This window comes from Mercenaria mercenaria, unplaced genomic scaffold (assembly GCF_021730395.1).
Source record: "Mercenaria mercenaria strain notata unplaced genomic scaffold, MADL_Memer_1 contig_2901, whole genome shotgun sequence".
In the NCBI taxonomy this organism is placed as follows: domain Eukaryota; kingdom Metazoa; phylum Mollusca; class Bivalvia; order Venerida; family Veneridae; genus Mercenaria; species Mercenaria mercenaria.
The window spans coordinates 29,448-49,570 of NW_026460991.1; the positions used below are offsets into that span (position 1 = coordinate 29,448).

Here is a 20,123-nt window from a genome sequence, read left to right on the forward strand (position 1 = left end):
TAAACATGCATGTTGGCAGAAAAACCCCTTTTTTAATCACATTTTAAAGGGTGACCGTGTATTTTTAAAAGTAAATTTTTTTTAAACCCATAAACTTTTTTAAATTTGACGTTCTTTTTACGTTGAACCCGAAAGATGACAATAATTAAAACCCTTTTCCCCCCCCAATATGCCTTAAAAAAAATCTATAATAAAATTACCCGGGGTTTTTTTATATCTTTGGGGGTACCTGTCCCTACCCCTTTTACGAAACTGACCGAGGGTGTAAAAGTAGTAAAAAAACTTTGCCTGTTTAAAAAAAATTATTTTTAGGGGATATTTCTTAATTTTAAATTTTTTTTTAAATTTGGGGTTTTTCGGCGCACCAAACATTAAAGGGTTTTAAGGGGCCAAAAGGATCAAATTTTTGGGTTTAAAATCTCATTTACATCGAAATAAAAACAGGGTTTTGGAATTAAAATTTGATAACCCCTGGAATCACAGAGTACTGCAAAACCAAATGTTAAGACCCTTTTAGTGCCTCTTACGATCATGCAAGGGTAAAGGAGTGGCCCAAATTTTTTTCCCTCAAAATGTCCCCAGCCACAAGGGGCGGAATTTTTTTCTTAAAGTCGCAACTGCATGTACATAAAACCCCCGATTTTTTTCTGTGTACAAAGTACAAACCGGGCCCAAATTTTGGGAGGGAAGAAAAATTTTGTCGGGTTTTCAATAGCAACCCGGGGGCAGATTGATTTGCCAAGGTCCCGGGTTTTACCCAAAAGCTGTCACAAGGTTTAAACGGTCCCTTTTTTTTTTTTATATAGAGAACAATTCGGGCCCAAAAGTCTGTAAAGTTTTATCTTAAATTATTTCAAATTAAATTTTGGGGTTTTATCGCTTTGTAAATATTTGAAAATTTTTTTTAATATTTCCATAATTGCTTGGGGTGGTTGGGTATTCCCCGTTGGGGATTGCGGGTTTAACCCAAACCCATCCGCCCCCTTTACTTGTCCCCCGGGCCCGGGGAAAGGGGGTACCCGGGGGCCGGCCTTCCCAGGTGTTGTTCACTGTCCTTCCCCCACAAATTTCCCAAACCGCATATCTGTGTTTGGGCTTACCGTCACTTTGTGGTCCCCAAATTTCCTTTTGGGCCTAGAAAAAGGGTTTAAAAAAAGTTTGATTTAATATAAAAAAACGGGCCCCCTTTAAAAATTTCGGGGTTTTTTTTCCCCCGATCCCTTGAGTGTTTTAAAAATTAATTTTTAAAAAAAAATTATCGAAACATTTTCTCAAAACTGCGACCATGGGTTTTGGGCGTCCGCAGGCCCAGGGTTTTCCCCAATTCTCAATGACAAATGCAAAATTGATTTTATTATAGTTTTTTACTACCCTTAAGAGCACACTAATTTGTTTTCACCAGTGTTCCCGGGGGTTCTACATGGATGTGTATATCCCGAAAACCCCGATGGGAAAAGAAAAAGGGCCCAAAATTTTATACGCTTGGACCCGGGCCCTTTTAAAAAAAAATCATTTTACAGTGAATTTGAAAGAAGTATATTTGTATTCTGTAAAGTCCCAACCCGAAAATACATCGGCTTAAAATTTGCTTTTCAAAAAAACTGCCAAGGATTTTTAGATTCCAAAACTATGAAATATCCTTATTGGGGACTTCCCAAATTTGACAGGCTTTTTTTATAAAAATTTAAAAATTTTGCAAGTCATTAGATCTAATTGTTTTAAAAACCAACCCGTATCGTTGGGCAAGTCATTGTTTCTTTCAAATCGTCGCATCAAGATTGTTGTGGTTTAGAAAAATTGATAAAAATAAACAAAAAAATCATTTTATCTATTTGGGACCCTTCTGGTTTCACAAGGGAAATTTTACTTTTGAAAACCCTTTTAAACAAAATCAGTTGGCAAAAAAAGGTTTGTAAAGGTTTTAATTTTACCCTATTATGATTTAACTTTTTTAAAGGGGGCTCAAAATTGGAGGCAAAACTATATGAAAACAAAGAAAATTTTTCTTGAATCAACAGTTAAAACCGATCGATCAATACAAAAAAATTCTGCTTTAAAAAACTTTTTTATGTGAAAGGATTATACTAATTAAACCCTTACGGCGACAATTGTATTTTCAAATTTCACGAAACATTTTTTGGCCCAAAAAAAAATTTTTTTCAAATGCATCCCTATGAAAAAAATTTCATTCTTTCCAAAGCCCCGCACATTTTAAAAACCGTCATTGCAATGTTTTCGAAAATATTGTAAAATTTTTTGAATGAATACCATTAAATTTTTGAAAAAAGGTGTTTTCTCTTAGAAGATTCAAAAATTATTTATATAGTAGATTCTAATTAACGGGGCCCCCTAGAAGAAATGGTGGAAAGGAATTTTGGAAAAGGCCCCTTTTCCCCCAGATAATTTTTATGTCTAACGAAAACATGAAACAAGAAGATTGAAATGTTAAATGTTTTTCAAGTTTTTCAGTGGGGGAATTTTTTGGTAATCCCGGTCTGTTGCGTCGTTTGACATTTTTTTTTTGAATGTCACGCGAACAATTTTAAAAACATATTAAAAGGGGACTTTCGAGCTTTGGTGATGGAGGAAACTCCTTTTAAGATTATTTTAGGACGGGCGGGACCCAATAGAAGGACATGTTCCCCCGCCAGCTGGATAGTTCCCCCACGAAGAATTTTAGATCTCGGAAGGGGTTTGGGAAACCCCCCTGGTAATGGGCAAGAATTCGGAGGCCCCGGTACATTACAACCCTTTTTGGAACCTTTTTAAATTTTGGGAATTTAAAAGATTTATAAAATTTCATGATTAAATGGGGAAAAGAAATTCATGTTTTTAAATTTAGGGTTTTAGATTATTTGTAATGAGGGGAAATAATTTGCAAATGTGTTTCTTTTTCTTTTTTTCATTATTTTGCAAGATATTTTTTTCTAGGGTTTTTTTTTTAAATTTTCTATTTACTTTGGGGTATGGGAGTGGGACGTTTTAAAGTTAATGCTACCCTTTATTTTTTTTATCTATTTTGGGGAAAAAATTTTGAATTTTACCCCTTTAAAATTTTGAAAAGAAATTGTCCCTCTTTTAAAAAAGACCCCCACCATTTAATGTTAAAAGGGGGTTTCAAGTTACCAAAAAAAAACTGACTGAAAGGGAAACAGTGCAGAACATGATCCCTGCGTTTGAAAATCGTGTAGCAAGGGTAAGGGTTAATTACAGAAAAATGAACACCCCCCAGAAAAAAAAAGGGAGAAAAAGAAGAAAACAAAAAAAAAAATTTTTTTAAAATAATCGGGTACATTTTAAAACTAGATTATGATTGTGATTTCATCGGGTAGGTTCTTTAAACCCCCCTGAACCGCCTTTCGGGAAAAATGTATTTCTTTATTTACATAAAAAAAACGGGGGGTATGAAAATTTTAGGGTTTGAAATTTGGGGTTGTGAAATATAGAGGCCCTATTCCCCCCACAAAAAAGACTTTGAAAAACAACGAAATTCATTTTATTTTAAAGTTGAAAAAACCTTATGTTTAATTTCCCAGTGGGGGCAAATTTTTTTTTGTAAAAAAATTTTAAAAGTCTGGAAAAATTGTAAGAATTTTGTGAATCGAAAAGTATTAATTAGAATTTAAACAAGGGATCAAAGATCACTTGTAAACCCCGGAAAAATTTTTAAAAATTCTCAGGAGCAGGAAAGGAAAATTTAAAATGTTAATAACATTTTTGAATTATCAGAAACCCAAAAAATTTAAATGAATTTAAAAAAACGGGATGATGAAAAGATCTAAATATCCAAAAGCTTTTAGGACTAAACTAAAGATCAAAGGGTAAAAATAAATAGAAATCGAAAAAAATTTGGGAAATTTTGAAACCCTGCCCAAATTTTGTTTTACTACAAAAAGATGAGTTGACAAAGGCCCACTACAGAAGGAAAAACATTTTTTTTGGCCTTTTTTTAGGGAAGTTATTAAAAGCTTACATGATTGAAAAGAAAAATTAAAAAAAAATTTTCTCTTTTAAAATGACCCCGATTAGAATTCCCCTTAAAAATTTAAAAAAAAGGGGAACAAGCTCTGTTATTCCGCTTAAACAACGGTTTACGCACGTCCCGGGGAAGAGAACATTAAGCGCAATTATGCTCAAATTGCCGCACGACTAATGTTCAAAAACTCCCCGGGGAAAAGGAAAGGGCCAACATAATTTTCAAAAAAATTTTTTCAATGAAACATGTCAAAATGAAAACAATCAAGGCCTTCTTGTGATTTATCGCTTATTTATCGTGGTTTATTGTTCAGAGCTTTGGAGTATTTAACCCTTGGGGTAACGCCCCGGTTGTCTAGTTTTAATTCCTACCAACTAAAAATCTGGGAAACCCTTTAAAAACAGACCACTGAATCGATTTGCATTTTTCAATGTCACTAAATTGGACAACTAAAAGCCTTTCGAAATAAGTATTTTAAACCCTTTTACAAAATCGTCCTCACCCAAATTTTTCATCCCCCAATAAAATTCCGGTTGGGAAGGTTCCTGTGATTTCCGATAAAGCCCAACCCCCGCCACATTGTTAAAATTGGAAATCCCTAAAATTAAAAACCCCATTGTTTTTTCTTTATTAAAAGCAGGGCCAAAAAATTAAAAGTAATTTAACTTTTTCGTTATTGAAAGTAGTTTCAGTTTAATTTATAATTAAATTTCCAAATGGGTTTCCTGACGCTACCTGTCGTTGCTAATGTTTTTTTAAACCCTGGCATTCTTAGGGCAAAGCGCACAAGTTTAAAGCCGGGAACCACACCGGTCACCCAAACTAAACTGAAAAAGAGGCTGTGTTTGGGGGGTAAACAATTTTTATATCACATATTTTTCCCCTTTAAAAGGAAAAATTGACATATTAAATTTCTGGGCAAGGTTTTTTTTTTTTTCCCCAAATTGTGTTGAAATTTTTTTAAACCCTCAATATTTTATTTTTAATAAATTTTTAGATATTGGATATACGGATGTAATTTCAGATGATAATTTGGTTTTTGGGGGTGGGGGATGGAAAAAAAAAGCAGAGAAAGGGGGTACCAACAATTTAAAAATTTGGGGCTAAAGGGTTATCAATTTTTAAGACTTCAAAAATATCAAATGAAAAAATTCGTAAAACAACCCCTAAAATCTATTATTTGCCAAATGGCCAAAAGTTAAAATTATTTGAAAAGGGTGTCAAGGGAAACTTACTTTTATAAAAACTGAGGATCCTCCTCAGACTTAGGGATCCCTCTTGATGTGATATACAAATAGAATGGCAAGTTGACTTATCCTGTGGGAAATGGTCCTTCTGAGTCTGACTCTGATTTTGGGAAACACCTCAATTTTCCTTTTTTGCTTTATATATTTTTTAAATTTAAATCCGTCAAAAGGGTTTTTTGCCCAAACCCCTTTAAATTTCCAATTTTATGTTTTACTTTGTCATACACCCTTTTTTGATTTGTGTCGAAAATCTTTTTTCAAAAGTTTTAAAATTTTTTTTTAGGGAGGTGAGGCCCGGTGGGGCATAAACCTCACATAAGTTAAAGTAAAAAAAATTGTGGAAAAACTTGTGAAATTTAAAATTTTGTAGACACTTTTCATTTGTTTTCAACCGTTAATTTTTCAACAAAAAAATTTCAATTTTTTAACCCGGCATTTTCTTTTTTTTCATTTTTCTTTGGCCCAAAATAATTTGGCCCCTTTTTTGCTATCTGATTTTTTGAAAAAAAATGATGGGGTTTTTGTCCCTCACTTTAGCGGTTGTCGGGGGCTTTGGGGGCGTTGTGGAAAAATTTTTTTGTTTAGGTCAGCTTTTCCCCCCTAAACCCAAGTACGCTTTAAATTTCCCAAAATTCCCCACTTTTTCCCCATTTTTTTTTTAATTTGGTAAAAATCCCATTTTTTTTAAAAAAAAAAAAGGAAATTCCTTAAAAAAAGGCCCCATTTTTTTTTACAAGAAACCCAATTTTTTTTAAAAAATTTTTTCAAAAATCAAAAAAAGAAAAAAGTTTTAAAATTTTTTTTTTAAAAAGTTCTTCTAATTCCAAAAAAAAAAAATTAGCACAGTTTTTAAACAGTGGGAAAAAGGGGACGTCTTTTCTGTAAATAAAGCATATTTCTTTGGGGTTTTCTTTTTGCAAACACTTTAAAAGGAAGACATTACAAGGTCTTTAAAGTCCAAAATTTTTATTTGAAAATTCCCAAAATTTTTGGCCCCCAAAATTTTTTTAAAATTGTACCAAATTCCCAATTTTTGCCCTTTTTTTGTACAAATTGCCCTAAAAAATTTGCCCCCATTTTTTTGTGGGGGTTTTCTAGACAGACCCGAAGCTATTTTTTTTGAAACTTGGAATCCCTTTTTCACCCCCCCAAACTGGGTGTATGCAAGAAAACCAAAAATCCATCTTGCTTTTTTCAAAAAATTTTTTGGCCCCTTTTTTACTTAGAAAATTCCCGATTTTTTGGTTAAATTTTTTTTTTAAAGGGCAACTTTTCTCCTAAACAATTTAAAACTTTTGCTTTTTTAAACTTGGAATTTCTTGGTTTTACCCAAACATAAAGGACCCCGTACAACAAAAAACATTAATCCACTTTCTTTTTTTAAGAATAAATTTCCCCTTTTGGAATTAGAAAAAACGTTTCTTTGGTTTTTAAATTTTATGTTTAGGTCAGCTTTTAATTTCCAAAAAATCAAAAGGTATTCCCTTTTAAAAATTGCAACACTTGTTTACCATTTATAAGGTGACCCTTTTACAGCAAGAAACAAAAATCCATCCCGCTTTTTTCAAGAATTTTTGGCCCCTTTTGGACTTAAGAAAAAATTCAGATTTCTTGGGGGAAATTTTATGTTTAGGGCAACTTTTTCCCCTTAAACTAAACAAAACTATTGCCCTTTTTAAATTGCAATCTTGTTACCAAACAAACTGACCCTGTACAGCAAGCAAAAATAAAAACCCCTCCTGCTTTTTTTTCAATAAATTTTTGCCCCCTTTTGGACTTTTGAAAAAACTTTTTCCCTTGGGTTTAAAATTAAAGTTTAAGTCAAAATTTTCTTTTAAAACTTTTCAAAGCTATTGCTTTAAAAATTGCAACAGGTTTTTAAACCCCAAAGTGGACACTGTACATAAAAAAACAAAAACCTATCCCTTTTTGCAAGAGTTGGGTGGCCCTTTTTTTGATTTTGAAAATTTGGTTTGGACAAATTTCTATTATACAAAAAAAAACAGATGGAAAACTTTAGCCCCCGGGAAGGGGGTGTTTTTGTTTTTACTTGGAAATAGGTTTTATTTTAATACAAGTCCCTTTTGTCAAAAAATATTTTACATGGGGTTTTTAAAAATTTTTTAAAAAATTTTTATAGGGCCCCAAAAAAAACGTATTATGTTATACCCCCGGTGTCCGTTTGTCCGTTAGCAATTTCATGTCCACTCTGTAACTCTTGAACCCCTTGAAGGATTTCAAAGAAACTTGACACAAATGTTCACCACACAGAGATGACGTACATGCATAGCACATGTTTTGGATGACTCGCTTCAAGGTCAAGGTCACACTTAGGGGTCAAATGTCATATCAGTTTGTTTTGTGTCTGCTCTGTAACTCTTGAACTGCTTGAAGGATTTCAAAGAAACTTGGCACAAATGTTCACCACACCGAGACGATGTGCAGAGCGCATGTTTCGGATGACTCACTTCAAGGTCAAGGTCAGACTTAGGGGTCAAAGGTCATATAGGACTTTGCTTTGTGTATATTGCTCTGCATAATGCAGTGCTCCTGTTTTTATTTAGCAGATCCCTTTTTTGTTCACTTACAATAAATTTTTTTTGAATTACTTCCCTTTTATTTAACTATAAATAGCTTATTTTGAAACTTCTTTATTATTGGCCGTAGGGAAAAACCGAGACCACTTTTCTGTGGTACAACATGGATGGTACCTCCAATTTTTATGTGTATTCTGACATACTTATACCTTGTAAAGATTTTTTTGTGGACTTAGAGTATTTTTTTGTGGTCTTGGAATTTTTTATTTTTTTTTAAATTTCTTCCCATTGTTGTTCCTGTCCTTTGGGCTGAACAGTCAAGTTCTTTAAATTTTGCTCCCATCCTCAGATGTAACCCTTCGGGCATATATTGCCCCGCTTGGCATGTTAATCGTCATGATTTCCATCTATAGGCAAGATTAAAATTAATAACTCTGTCAACATTTTGGCTGAATTATGGCCCTTTTTGGACTTGGAAATTAGTTTAGTTTTCGTACAAGTTAATGTCTTGTCAAAACTATTTGATATGTGGCTTTGAAAACTTTGAACACATGCTTATTGTCATGATTTCCATCTGTAGGCAAGAGTACATAACCCTGTCCACTATTTTGGCCGAATTATTTCCCTTTTTAGCTCGACTTTTCGAGAAAATGTAGAGCTGTTGCACTCGCCCCAGCGTCGGCTCGACAGATTTATGCCCTTTTTAACTTAGAATTTTTTTGTTAAAGTTTTTGATAAAGTCAAATAACTCTGTTACTATCAAAGCTTTTGACTTGAAACTTGAAATAGTTATTACCTATCAAAGTCTACACCATGAGAAATAATCCCCATAACCAGGGTTGGCATAAAAGCGGGAAATACTAGTTTTTACCAGGACAGTGGGAAATACAGGAAAATAGTGGGAAATACAGGTCTTTCCCGGGAAAAAAGTGTGAAATAGTGGGGAAAAGTCAACATCTCATTGTATGAGCAGAGACTTAAACAAATGTAATTCAGTTAACATGAAATATTTCTCTCAAATAAAAACAGATAATATAAATATTCTTTTTAAGCACTAAATGTACTAGAATCAAGTCCTAAATTTTTATTTCAATTGTTTTTTTTTCTTTTTTGTTTACCAAAAATGCCTATTACTATTGAGAATTAGAGCATCACATTGTGATGCCTAATTATACATTATTAACACCTTTTCACGGTCACACATTAAACCGGAATCCACCTAAAAACCGGAATACACCGGAATACACTTTGCATAACCGGAATACACCTGTATTTTTTAATTTAAAGGTATTTTTGAAGTGTTTTTGATATAATTCAATCATATTTATCATAAATAATTAATATACGAAAGGAAAAAAAATACGTTCGCGCAAAATGATTTTATACAAGATTGAAGTGCGGCGTCCGTCAAATATGTTTGAATTCAGTCATAAACCACTTAAAAAATACCATTTGCTGAAGAAATAAGGGTGTATTTCGGTTATGGTAATTGCCCGAGCGGCCGCCAAATATCAATCTCGTATAAATTGTTTTGTGTTAAGTATTTTATTTTCCTTTTTGTAAACTTATTGTTTATATTAAACACGGATGATTTCTAAGAAAAAACACTTCAAAAATACCTTTAAATTAAAAAATACACGTGTATTCCGGTTATGCAAAGTGTATTCCGGTGTATTCCGGTTTTTTAGGTGGATTTCGGTTTAATGTGTGACCCCCTTTTCACAATAACTGGGACTAATACTCTTTTCACACTATGTTGGCCCCTCAATTGTCATAATCATTTACCTGTACAATGTATAGGTAATCTATTAGCCTGAAGCTGTATTTGTCTGACTGGTAATACGATGCTTAATCTAGCTTCAGCTTGTAACTGAATGAACAGAGCTGAAAATGAAGAATATATAGCATTATTATGATTAAATGAGTAGTGAATTGGTAAAATATGCATGTTTTGAACTAGCATACATTTGTTTACTTCTAATTTATCGATGTGACTAAAATGTTTGCAAATTTATTGAATTAATTTATATTAAAAAGTAAATTTTCATGCCAAAAATTTTCAAAATTTGAGTATTTCCCACTATTTCCCACTTTTGTGAAATTTGGATCATTTCCCGGGACAGGAATTACCGGGAAATACCTGTGGTAATTCCCGCCCCCGGGAAATACTTGTCAACCCTGCCCATAACTCTGGTTTGAATTTTGACAGAGTTATGCCCCTTTTTAACTTAGAATTTTTCGGTTTAAGTTTTATATAACGTCCAATATCTCTGTTACTATCAAAGCTATTGACTTGAAAATTAAAATAGTTATTTACTATTAAAGGCTTACACCATTAGAAACAATCCTCATAACTCTGATTAGAATTTTGACAGATTTATGCCCTTTTACTGGCAAAGCTCTAATTCAGAGTCAAGCACTGAGAAAAGTCAAGCATGCTGTCTTATGGACATTCTCATCCATCAGATTTCGTCAAAATCCAGAGACGAACCTCTGATTTATTTCTGTCGTTTATTTGGTGAGCATGCGCACTCGTAATTACTACTGGGAGAAATTTCAGCCAATCAATGTTCGCCACTATTTGGCACGCCGAATTGAAATTTCAAACAATATGTAAGCAAGGTAGTTGCTAACGATGGATAAAGGCGATATTCCATGATTGCGATTAATAAAGATTTATTTCTGTTATTCGATGTTAAGAGATTTACCTGAAGAAATAATAATATTCATCATAAGTAGGCATCGATATGAAAGAACGCGGTCACGCTTTTCACGGATGATTTTGATTGGTTCGCTACATTTTGTCGCGAAACGACCCTGATTGGCTGAAACGTTTTACCTGTAATGTAACCAAACCACAAATATCGGCGAAATGTGCCAGAGGTTCATCAGGGGAACCACGGTAGACCTCTGGTATGCGAGAATGTCTTATGGACAGCTCTTCTTGGACTTGGAAATCAATTAAGTTTTTCATTCCAGTCCATATTTTGTCTAACCTGTTTGTCATATGGCTTTGAAACTTTGACTACTTGTTTACCATCATAGTGTACATATGTAGGCAAGACCCTTTTTTTATGGAAATTAGTTAAGCTTTGCATACCATGCCCTATTTTGTCTAAACTGTTTGATATAAGGCTTTGAAACTTTGAACACTTGCTTACCATCATGGTCATATATTGTCATATAGTGCAAGACTTTTCCAAATCCAAAAATGCAGGTACATTGTTTGTTTTATCTATTCTTTTTCTTTTGTCTGAAAATCTCTGGTAATATTTTGACCCCATTCTTCGAATAGTCGAGCGGGATTATCATGCAAATACATGTAACCGCAGTCCATTACATAAATTACTAGCACATAAACTGTGTGAAATGAGGATTATTCCATCTGAGTTGTATGTTCAGTAACTGCCTTCCCACACCCACTATGATCATTATTAATTATTTGGCATGCACTACATTTAATGCACATACCTTTGCACCCAGTAAATTAGAGAATAACAAGCTTTGATTTTTATATTTCAAGACTTGGTAAGCAGATTTTCAAAAGATGGATACAGCATACCTTAAGCAAAGCCTTGGTGACTCTCTGACCCGCTGTCTGGCAGAGGTATCTGAGAAGAGGCCAAGAGACCCGATAGAATATATTGCACAATGGCTGTACAAGCATGTGGAAAACCAGAACTACATTGCTCAGGTAGGATTAAGTTCTCTTAGTGGGAGTGATTGTTATATATGCATTTTAAGTAGATTGCAGATCCAGTCTATTCAACTCATCATTTGTTATAAAATCAACAAGTATATTAGTTCATGTTCTGAAACTTGCCAGAGGAGTTCACTGATCAATGATTGTTCCTGTTTAGCAATCCAAACACTGTTTTTGATCCTTGAGTTAGGTGATTGACTGAATTTAAATTTAAAAATAAAAACAGGCGAGTTAAGATTAACCAAGAATAACTAGTTCCAATTCACTAACAGGGGAAATAATTGACTAGTTAGTTCCCCCCCCCCCATAAGAATGATCAATAGTAACCAGTTGCAATTGAGGGGATGAAAAAATTGACAGGGGTTTGGGGGGAGGGGGATGGGGGAGGGGAGGGGGAAGAACTGGTGAGTGTTACTCTAGGCAGTTGAGCAGTCACACATGGCCCAGATCATTTATATATCCATGTCTGTTTCATAATTATGGGAAAATTTATAAATAATTTCATTTTACATCCATAGTTCTATTAGAAATATGGTTGAAAACTTGAATTGTACTCCACAAAAAACACCTACAAACAAACTTCTGATTAGTACAATGCAATTTATGTGGAGTAACCCTACTTGAAAGACTCAAATTGGTTTACTGAGGTTCTTGCATTGCTTATTTTCCTACAAAACTAGTCTTCTTGTATATTAGAAAATATATGTCGAAGTTAGCCACGGTACTGGACAGTACTGTGAATTAATAGGTCAGTAGTTCTATGACTGGGTGAGACCAATATTTCTGTGATGATTTGACTAGAGACAATACTACTTGTTGAGGTTTTCTTATGATTTGACCAGAGACGATATTACAGGATGAGAAATGTTTTCTGTGATGATTTGTCTGAAATCATTCTTTCTAAATTGATTCTCTGGTTAATGTTAGGAAATTTTCAGTTACTTTTGCAAAACTGGTACATAATCCAGTAAACAATACTCGTTGGGTTAAATGGCCACTATCATATAACTGCAGTATTGTTGAAAAAGGCATATCACACCAGAGTAAAGAAAAAACAACACTCAATTAAGCATACTCAGTGTTTTTAGAATTAATCTTGGCACCTGCTACATTAGCCTTTCTGTAGCTGCTATAGGTTTAGGCAGTGTAAGGTGTTTAACCTTTACATATGTTATTTCTTATACTAAACAGAAAAAAGAAGAGGCAGAGGAGTTGGAAAGGCAAAGGTTGAATCATGAGAAAGAGGAAAGATTGAGGGAGAAAAGACGAGAAGAGGCAAAAAAAATTGCTGAGAGAGAAGCAGAGAAAAAGAAGGTAAATTCATACAGGGTCATTGTTTTGTTGGAGATTGCCTGTTTTCTATTGAATGTGTGAATTTGTAGGTGTTAATATACTTTCTAATTGTCGGCTCAAAAAGATGTGTCAGATGAATTTTATAGTTACTATTTCGACATCAACAAATGATGCATAAATTGTAATGTGATCATCTGCAAAAATCTTGATTTCTGACATCCAGTATTGTTGTTGGTGAGCTTTTAGGATCATTTGATGTCTGTTGTCCATCCATAATCCAGAACTTCTCTAAAGAACATCACTTTCTAAACAACTATGCAATTCAACCTACTTCACAGGAATGTTCCTTTAATAGGTGATCCCCTTTTCAGATTCCTTCAAATTTAGGTCATCCAAATTTTGGTTGCCATAGTAATCAAAAGAAAACACTGTAAAAATCTCCTCAGAAACCACTGTACTACTTCTGAAATAATTAAATTTTATACCAAATTCTTTCAAGCCATGTTGATTTTTAAAAAGAAAACAAACATGGCTGCCTAGAGGTGGGGCTCATTTTATCTATATGACTGTATAGAAAACTTTTTAAATCTCCTCCTATGAAACTTCTGGCTCGAATTAGAAATAATTTCGCAGCAATATTAAATTCCTTCACTAATTCTGTTTTGTTGAAAAAATAAAACATGACTATTTGGAAAACTTTGAAAATTGTTTCCTCTGAAACCACTGGTATGATTTTAAAATACTTTCAAATTGTTGTTCCTTGTTCCAAAATCATTCAGTCCAGCTGTGATTGTCACATGAGTGATCTAGAGTCATCATTGCTTTCTTGTTTATATAAATAATTGATTTTAGTTTACATACTGAACAACTTGGATGAATGTTTTGACCAATTAGTAACACTTGCAATTTAGTATGTGCTTGACTGGTTTAAGACATTTCAACTTTGCTGAATTACTTGTTATGGAACCAAGTAATAGTATAAAGCACAAACATGTTTTAATTAATTTTACACTGAAAAGACATAATATGTTCTGCAAAATGATTTCAGGAGTGCCTAGCCCAATAATTTAACACTGTTTCACGGTCCCTGTATATGGGTAAAATGTGATGTAAAATTTGCTTGTATTACTAAGAATAAACATTAATTGTCCTATTAGAATAGACAGTAAACTTCATGCTTGTTAATATGAATTACACTCAAAGTTGTATTTAGCTACCAATCCAGTGACACTACCAGGTGGCTGCCTAAGACAAGTTGATACTAGAATATAAAATCAGTATGGGAAGTTAACTGGCTTGTTGCTTAAGTCAAGAGCTTGCTTAACCTTTAGCCTGCTGGCATCAAGTGATTCTGCGTTTACGACCAGGATGTGCAGGCTGATCATGGTCTGCACTGTTTGCTATTAAGTCAGTAAATCTTTAGTGAACACCCCTTCGAATAATAAATGGTATTGTCCAAATTGAATGATGTACCAGTCCATTTGGGAATTTTAGCAGGGTAAAGGTTAATAGAGGTGGCATGTAAGGCATGTTCAACTGTACTGTTAATTTCTTGGCAATTTCAGCAAGAGGAAGAGCGTGCTATAAAGGAGACGACGTCACCAACAAAACTTCCTGTGGTGATAGAAGCACAGGAGCCATCAGATGAATCTAAAACAGAGGTAAAGACTGACAGCCAGGAACCAACAGAAACACAGGTATACAGATATTAATGGCACTTTTTCTCTTGATGTAAAAGTGAAGAAGTTTTTGATTTCAAAATACTGGTAATGAACAGATATGTTGGGCAAGGCAGTATATATTAAAAAAATAAATTTGAAATTACTTGTAAGAATGTAATGTTTAAAAGTAGAATGATGACACATAAAATTGAATATATTTTTTGGTGTCTAAGAGCTTCTTACATTTTTGGTAAGGATACTATATTCTAGCATAAAACTAGTGTTTGTGTCCCTTTTCGGGGATGTTCTTACATGAGAGAAAACATGAGTTAACAGAGAGATTCTCGTGCTCACATGCTGTTAAAACACTTTTTTTTTTATATATATGCCCTTTCCATGGCAAAAGAAAAACATATTACAGCCCAAAAATAGATGATTCAAAAGGAAATATTTACATACACCCTATTCTTTTCCATTGAAACTTTTGACAGTCGTTTTGCATGAACAGAAAAAGGAAAGGTGCGAAAGTTAAATTATCGCTGCTTAGTGATAACTGACCGCTGTTTTGACGACGTCAGCATATAGTCAGGGAGAAGGTTCCTTAGATGACGTCGCAGTTGTTTCATCTGGCGAATAGAATGGTCGGGAAGCTGATTTTAATGCTAAATGCTACAAATTATATGCAATTCATAATATATAGTTTACAAATTTTTTTTTGGTGTTCATGTGAAATGAACAACAGAATACTAACACCGAAAAAATCATTTCATTTCTTAATTGACTTCAACATGAAAAAACAACTCAGATATTCCAGCGCATTTCATGGAAAAATAATGTTGAGGGAAAATGTATTCATTTATTTTTTTTCCCCATTTTATGCTAGGATAGTGTTAGCACTTAGGGTTTTTGGGGCAACCAATCCCTCGGGATTCTGCAGGACTTTCATATAAAATGTAATTGATACTGAATGTAGAATTATACCAAGCTCTTAAACTGTTGCTGTGACCTGTTTACAGGAATATTAACAAAGTTCAGTGAGTAATTTGCACAGTTTGAATTTCTACAGAAAGGTGCCAGGACTTTTCTCTGAATGTTTTATCTTATATTCATCTTGTATAAGCATTTTCTGTAACTTCCACATAAATTACATTTATGTCTATTGGCATGAAACATATAAAAATTGTATGACTTTAGAAAAGTGTGTATCTGCCATAACCCTCATCATGCTGAACACAGTTTTTTCTGCTTTTGCAATCAGTGCAGATCATGATCAGCCTGCAGTCCATAATAGAAATTTAGCAGGGTAAGGGTTAATGTTGGCATGAGAGGCAAATTAAACAATGCAGTAACAATCTTTGCCAAGATCCTGTGTGAAGCAACATCCCATTTTGATATTAGAATACAGAATATCTGGTTTATTTAGGAGATACGTCTTCTTTTAGATAGACTTTTACTTACATATCTATAGTTTAGTATTAATTTGGTGTGGCTTATAGATCAAATACAATTCATTTCAACACAAAATACAGTGTTCTGGACAGTTTTCTCCACATAATTATATGGGATATCTTGTATTTAAGTAAATCATCTACATGTGTCTGACATGGGATATCTTGTATTTAAGTAAATCATCTACATGTGTCTGACATGTAAGTCTGATGCTGTTCTCTAAAAAATGTTATAGTTTGAAGGATATTTAAGACGCATACTGGGTCAGAAGAGATATATATATGAGCCGCGCCATGAGAAAATCAACATAGTGGCTTTGCGACCAGCATGGATCCAGACCAGCCTGCGCATCCGCGCAGTCTGGTCAGGATCCATGCTGTTCGCTAATGGTTTCTCTGATTACAATAGGCTTTGAAAGCGAACAGCATGGATCCTGACCAGACTGCGCGGATGCGCAGGCTGGTCTGGATCCATGCTGGTCGCAAACCCACTATGTTGGTTTTCTCATGGCACGGCTCATATATAAAGCAGATATAGAAGTGATACATGAGTCTTTCCATGACAAAATATGTATTAGTGACAAAGAAATCAAAATTGAGATTACAAAATATTCTTGATGAACATTCTTTTACCTATCAAATTTGAAATTTTGAGGACTTTTTTTCTTCACTATTTCAAGACTTGCAATGCATTTAAATGAGTTACCAAATGTATATAATTATATAGCCAGTATTTTACCGGTCATTTATATGCAAAACTATATGACAATTTGAAATGATTTTACTGAAAAATATCTTAACCATATATTTTTGGTTTCTTCAAATGCCATAAACATCATTATTCACATGGTGTATGGGTGTTTTGCAGTTTAGGCTGTAATGACAACACAAATAACATGTATTTTTAAAATGTGGTAGAATTTGATTTGTCTTAACTGAATTACAATATACAAGTTTTAAGTTTCTACATGAACACAAAAAAAAACAATAGTTTTTCAGTATTTTAAAATCTGTTCATCTTGTAATATAAATCATATGGTGTCTTTCATGGAATTGCCCATATATAGCAGTAAGATTAAATATACTTTCTTCACCTTGCATGCACCATGCGCATGTCATTATTCAATGTTAGGTTACTGTAGTACTACACATTTTTTATTATTTCGTTTTTTTTTATGGTCATAAATTGGACTAACAGTGAATTCATATCCTCAGGAAATAGCTATTTTGACTTAACTCCATGAAATTAAACAATTCCACAGTAAAGTGAATTACTACACAGAATGCATACAATGCATGTAGATGTGTATTGAAATCATAGCCTATCTAATTTCCATAAATATAAAAAAAAACTAAAATTAATGTATTCAAAATCATCTTCTCTGTCATGTGGTGCAGTTATTTCAAGCTCTCTGACACATGTATGTGTTACACTAAGTGTTATTCGGTGGCTTATTTCAGTATGGTTAGATTTCACTATCCAGTAGTAGTAATGATTTAAGCAAATTAACTCAGTTAGAAATTTACGAAGTAACCGTTTGTGCAGTATTATTTTGTTTATTTTAATCTGTGATATTTGATTCTCTTCCTTAGGAGGGGGACAAAGGAGAACAACCAGAAGGGGAGACAACTGAACAAGGAGAAGCAAAAACTGAAGAAGAACCCAAAGCAGAAAGTGAGCCTAAAGCAGAAGATGAACCTAAAGCTGAAGAAGAAACTAAAGCTGAAGAAGAAAGCAAAACTGAAGAAGAAGCCAAGCCTGCAGAAGAAGAGGCTACTTAGTTATCTCCCCTTGTACACTTTAACCCTTTGTCCCTTTTCATCCATTGATTTATTTGTTCATCTTAGTCCAAAGAGCAAATTAAACATAATCCAGCCATTGTAAGAGTGCAGTATTTTTTAGAGGAAAATTTGGTCTGACTGTAATATATGTATGAAGAAAGAACAAGTTATTATTTTTTTGTCATAGATTTTTTGTTACATTATAAATAAGATAATAGTTAATTGAAACACTTTCTGTTAAATTAAAGATGATAATATGTCTGAAAAACACAGATTGTTGAAAATTAACATCCACATCTGCCATATGCCAAATCAGGCATATGTTTGCTAGTACTGATACGGAATCCAGAAAAACTGGTTACGTTAATTGCAGGCCATTACATAACTGAAATACTATTGAAAACAGTGGTAAACCAAATTTGTTTTAGGAAAAAGAAAAGGCTGATTTGTATAAAACATTTTCTGTATAATTTTCAGTTTTGTTTGAGGTATGCATTTATTGTACATCTTAGTACTAAAGGTGACAATCATTACTGTATTTTATTTTTAGGTTGTTGGATTTGTATCCAGAAGTATACACAAGGGTTGCTCATCTTTAGGACTACAATATTAGTCCTTGAAAGAAATGAGTGCATATTTCTCAATGCAAAACTAATAATATTTCTATTACATACTCATTTACTCTTATAAATGGTAATTGATATATTGCCGAAGGAAATTTGAAAAATATTAATATTTATGGACTTTTTTAATCTAGCAAGATTCTTTAATATGATACTAACAGTGACATCAGGTAATAAACATGAACTTTTTATGTCAGCATGGAAAACTGTTGATATATAAGGTTCCATTCTAGCGTAACAAGAGTTTGAAAATGAGTGTGTAATTATGTTATATGTACAACATTTATGTCTTTAGATCAAAACAAAGTAATCAAAGTGAGGTGCAATGACTTAAGTAGGACATTTGTCTGTAGTTATAGAACGTATCCATTTCTGTGTGTCCATAACAGTAGAATATCTGTGACATTTTGGTGCTTACCTGAAAGTGATGTTTCAGTCATGTAAAATTCTTGCCATTTTTTTACACACAATATTTATTGTAGCTTTAAACTAATACGCCTTTATTACCTCTAACCAAAGAAAGGGTATCTAAGTCAGACTGGTATTCATTTTCTTAGACTGGTCTTTTTTATCAGCATTACAGGAGTATTTGTTTTACAAGTAGGCTTTAAGGTAGGCATTGATAAGATTCTTCACAAACGTCCACAGTTGTTTTGATATTGCCACATTAATAATTTTAATAATATCCCATGTCTGTTTTACATGATAATTTTTTATTATCATGATATCAAAATGATACTTTCTCTTTTTTTATTTGGTTTGCAATATTTATACTTACACAATATATTTTGACATATAATCAAATGAACAAGACATACTGACAAAATATATCTTCAGTTAATCTTGCATGACAAACAATGGAATGTAATATTCAATGTAATTTTGTTGTATTTACATTTATATCCTAAACGTCCAGCAGCTGTGATTGATAATCATTTACTTTGTCTTTACATAATTTATGTTTGTTTTCAGTCTGTGTTGATTAAATGGCTGTAAGAAAATTAAACATGCTTTGTTCTATATTTATCTGCTTTGAGACTGGAATTGATGTTTTACTTAGTTGTGTAGTTGGTAGGTTTAGAGGAGAAAATGTCTATAAAGAATACAGAGTTGAATTTCAAATATTGTCTGTAGTAACGAACATTAAATGATTATGTCTCCCCCAGGAGACATATTGTTTTTGCCCTGTCCGTCCGTCCGTACGTCCGTACGTCCGTACGTCACACTTCATTTCCGAGCAATAACTGGAGAACCATTTGACCTAGAACCTTCAAACTTCATAGGGTTGTAGGGCTGCTGGAGTAGACGACCCCTATTGTTTTTGGGGTCACTCCGTCAAAGGTCAAGGTCACAGGGGCCTGAACATTGAAAACCATTTCCGATCAATAACTAGAGAACCACTTGACCCAGAATGTTGAAACTTCATAGGATGATTGATCATGAAGAGTAGATGACCCCTATTGATTTTGGGGTCACTCTGTCAAAGGTCAAGGTCACAGGGGCCAGAACATTGAAAACCATTTCCGATCAATAACTAGAGAACCACTTGACCCAGAATGTTGAGACTTCATAGATGATTGGTTATGAGAGTAGATGACCCCTATTGATTTGGGGTCACTCTGTCAAGGTCAAGGTCCAGGGGCCTGAACATTGAAAACCATTTCCAATCATAACTTGAGATCCACCGACCAGATGTTGAAACTTGATAGGATGATTGGTCATAAGAGTAGATGACCTATTGATTATGGGATCATCTGTCAAGGTCAAGGTCACAGGGGCCTGAACATTGAAAACCATTTCTGATCAATAACTAGAGAACCACTTGACCCAGAATGTTGAAACTTCATAGGATG

General features: G+C 33.6%; 1 protein-coding gene across 1 annotated transcript; it reads left to right on the plus strand.

Annotated features, from left to right (window-relative positions):
- Nucleotides 1-11,252: 11,252 nt before the first annotated feature.
- Nucleotides 11,253-19,276, plus strand: LOC128552551 (DPY30 domain-containing protein 1-like). The gene is made up of 4 exons (XM_053533594.1): nucleotides 11,253-11,454; nucleotides 12,655-12,777; nucleotides 14,322-14,453; nucleotides 17,459-19,276. Exons 1-4 carry the CDS (start codon nucleotides 11,308-11,310, stop codon nucleotides 17,645-17,647), a joined length of 591 nt encoding a protein of 196 aa, XP_053389569.1. The 5' UTR covers nucleotides 11,253-11,307; the 3' UTR covers nucleotides 17,648-19,276.
- The last annotated feature ends 847 nt before the right edge of the window (nucleotides 19,277-20,123 follow it).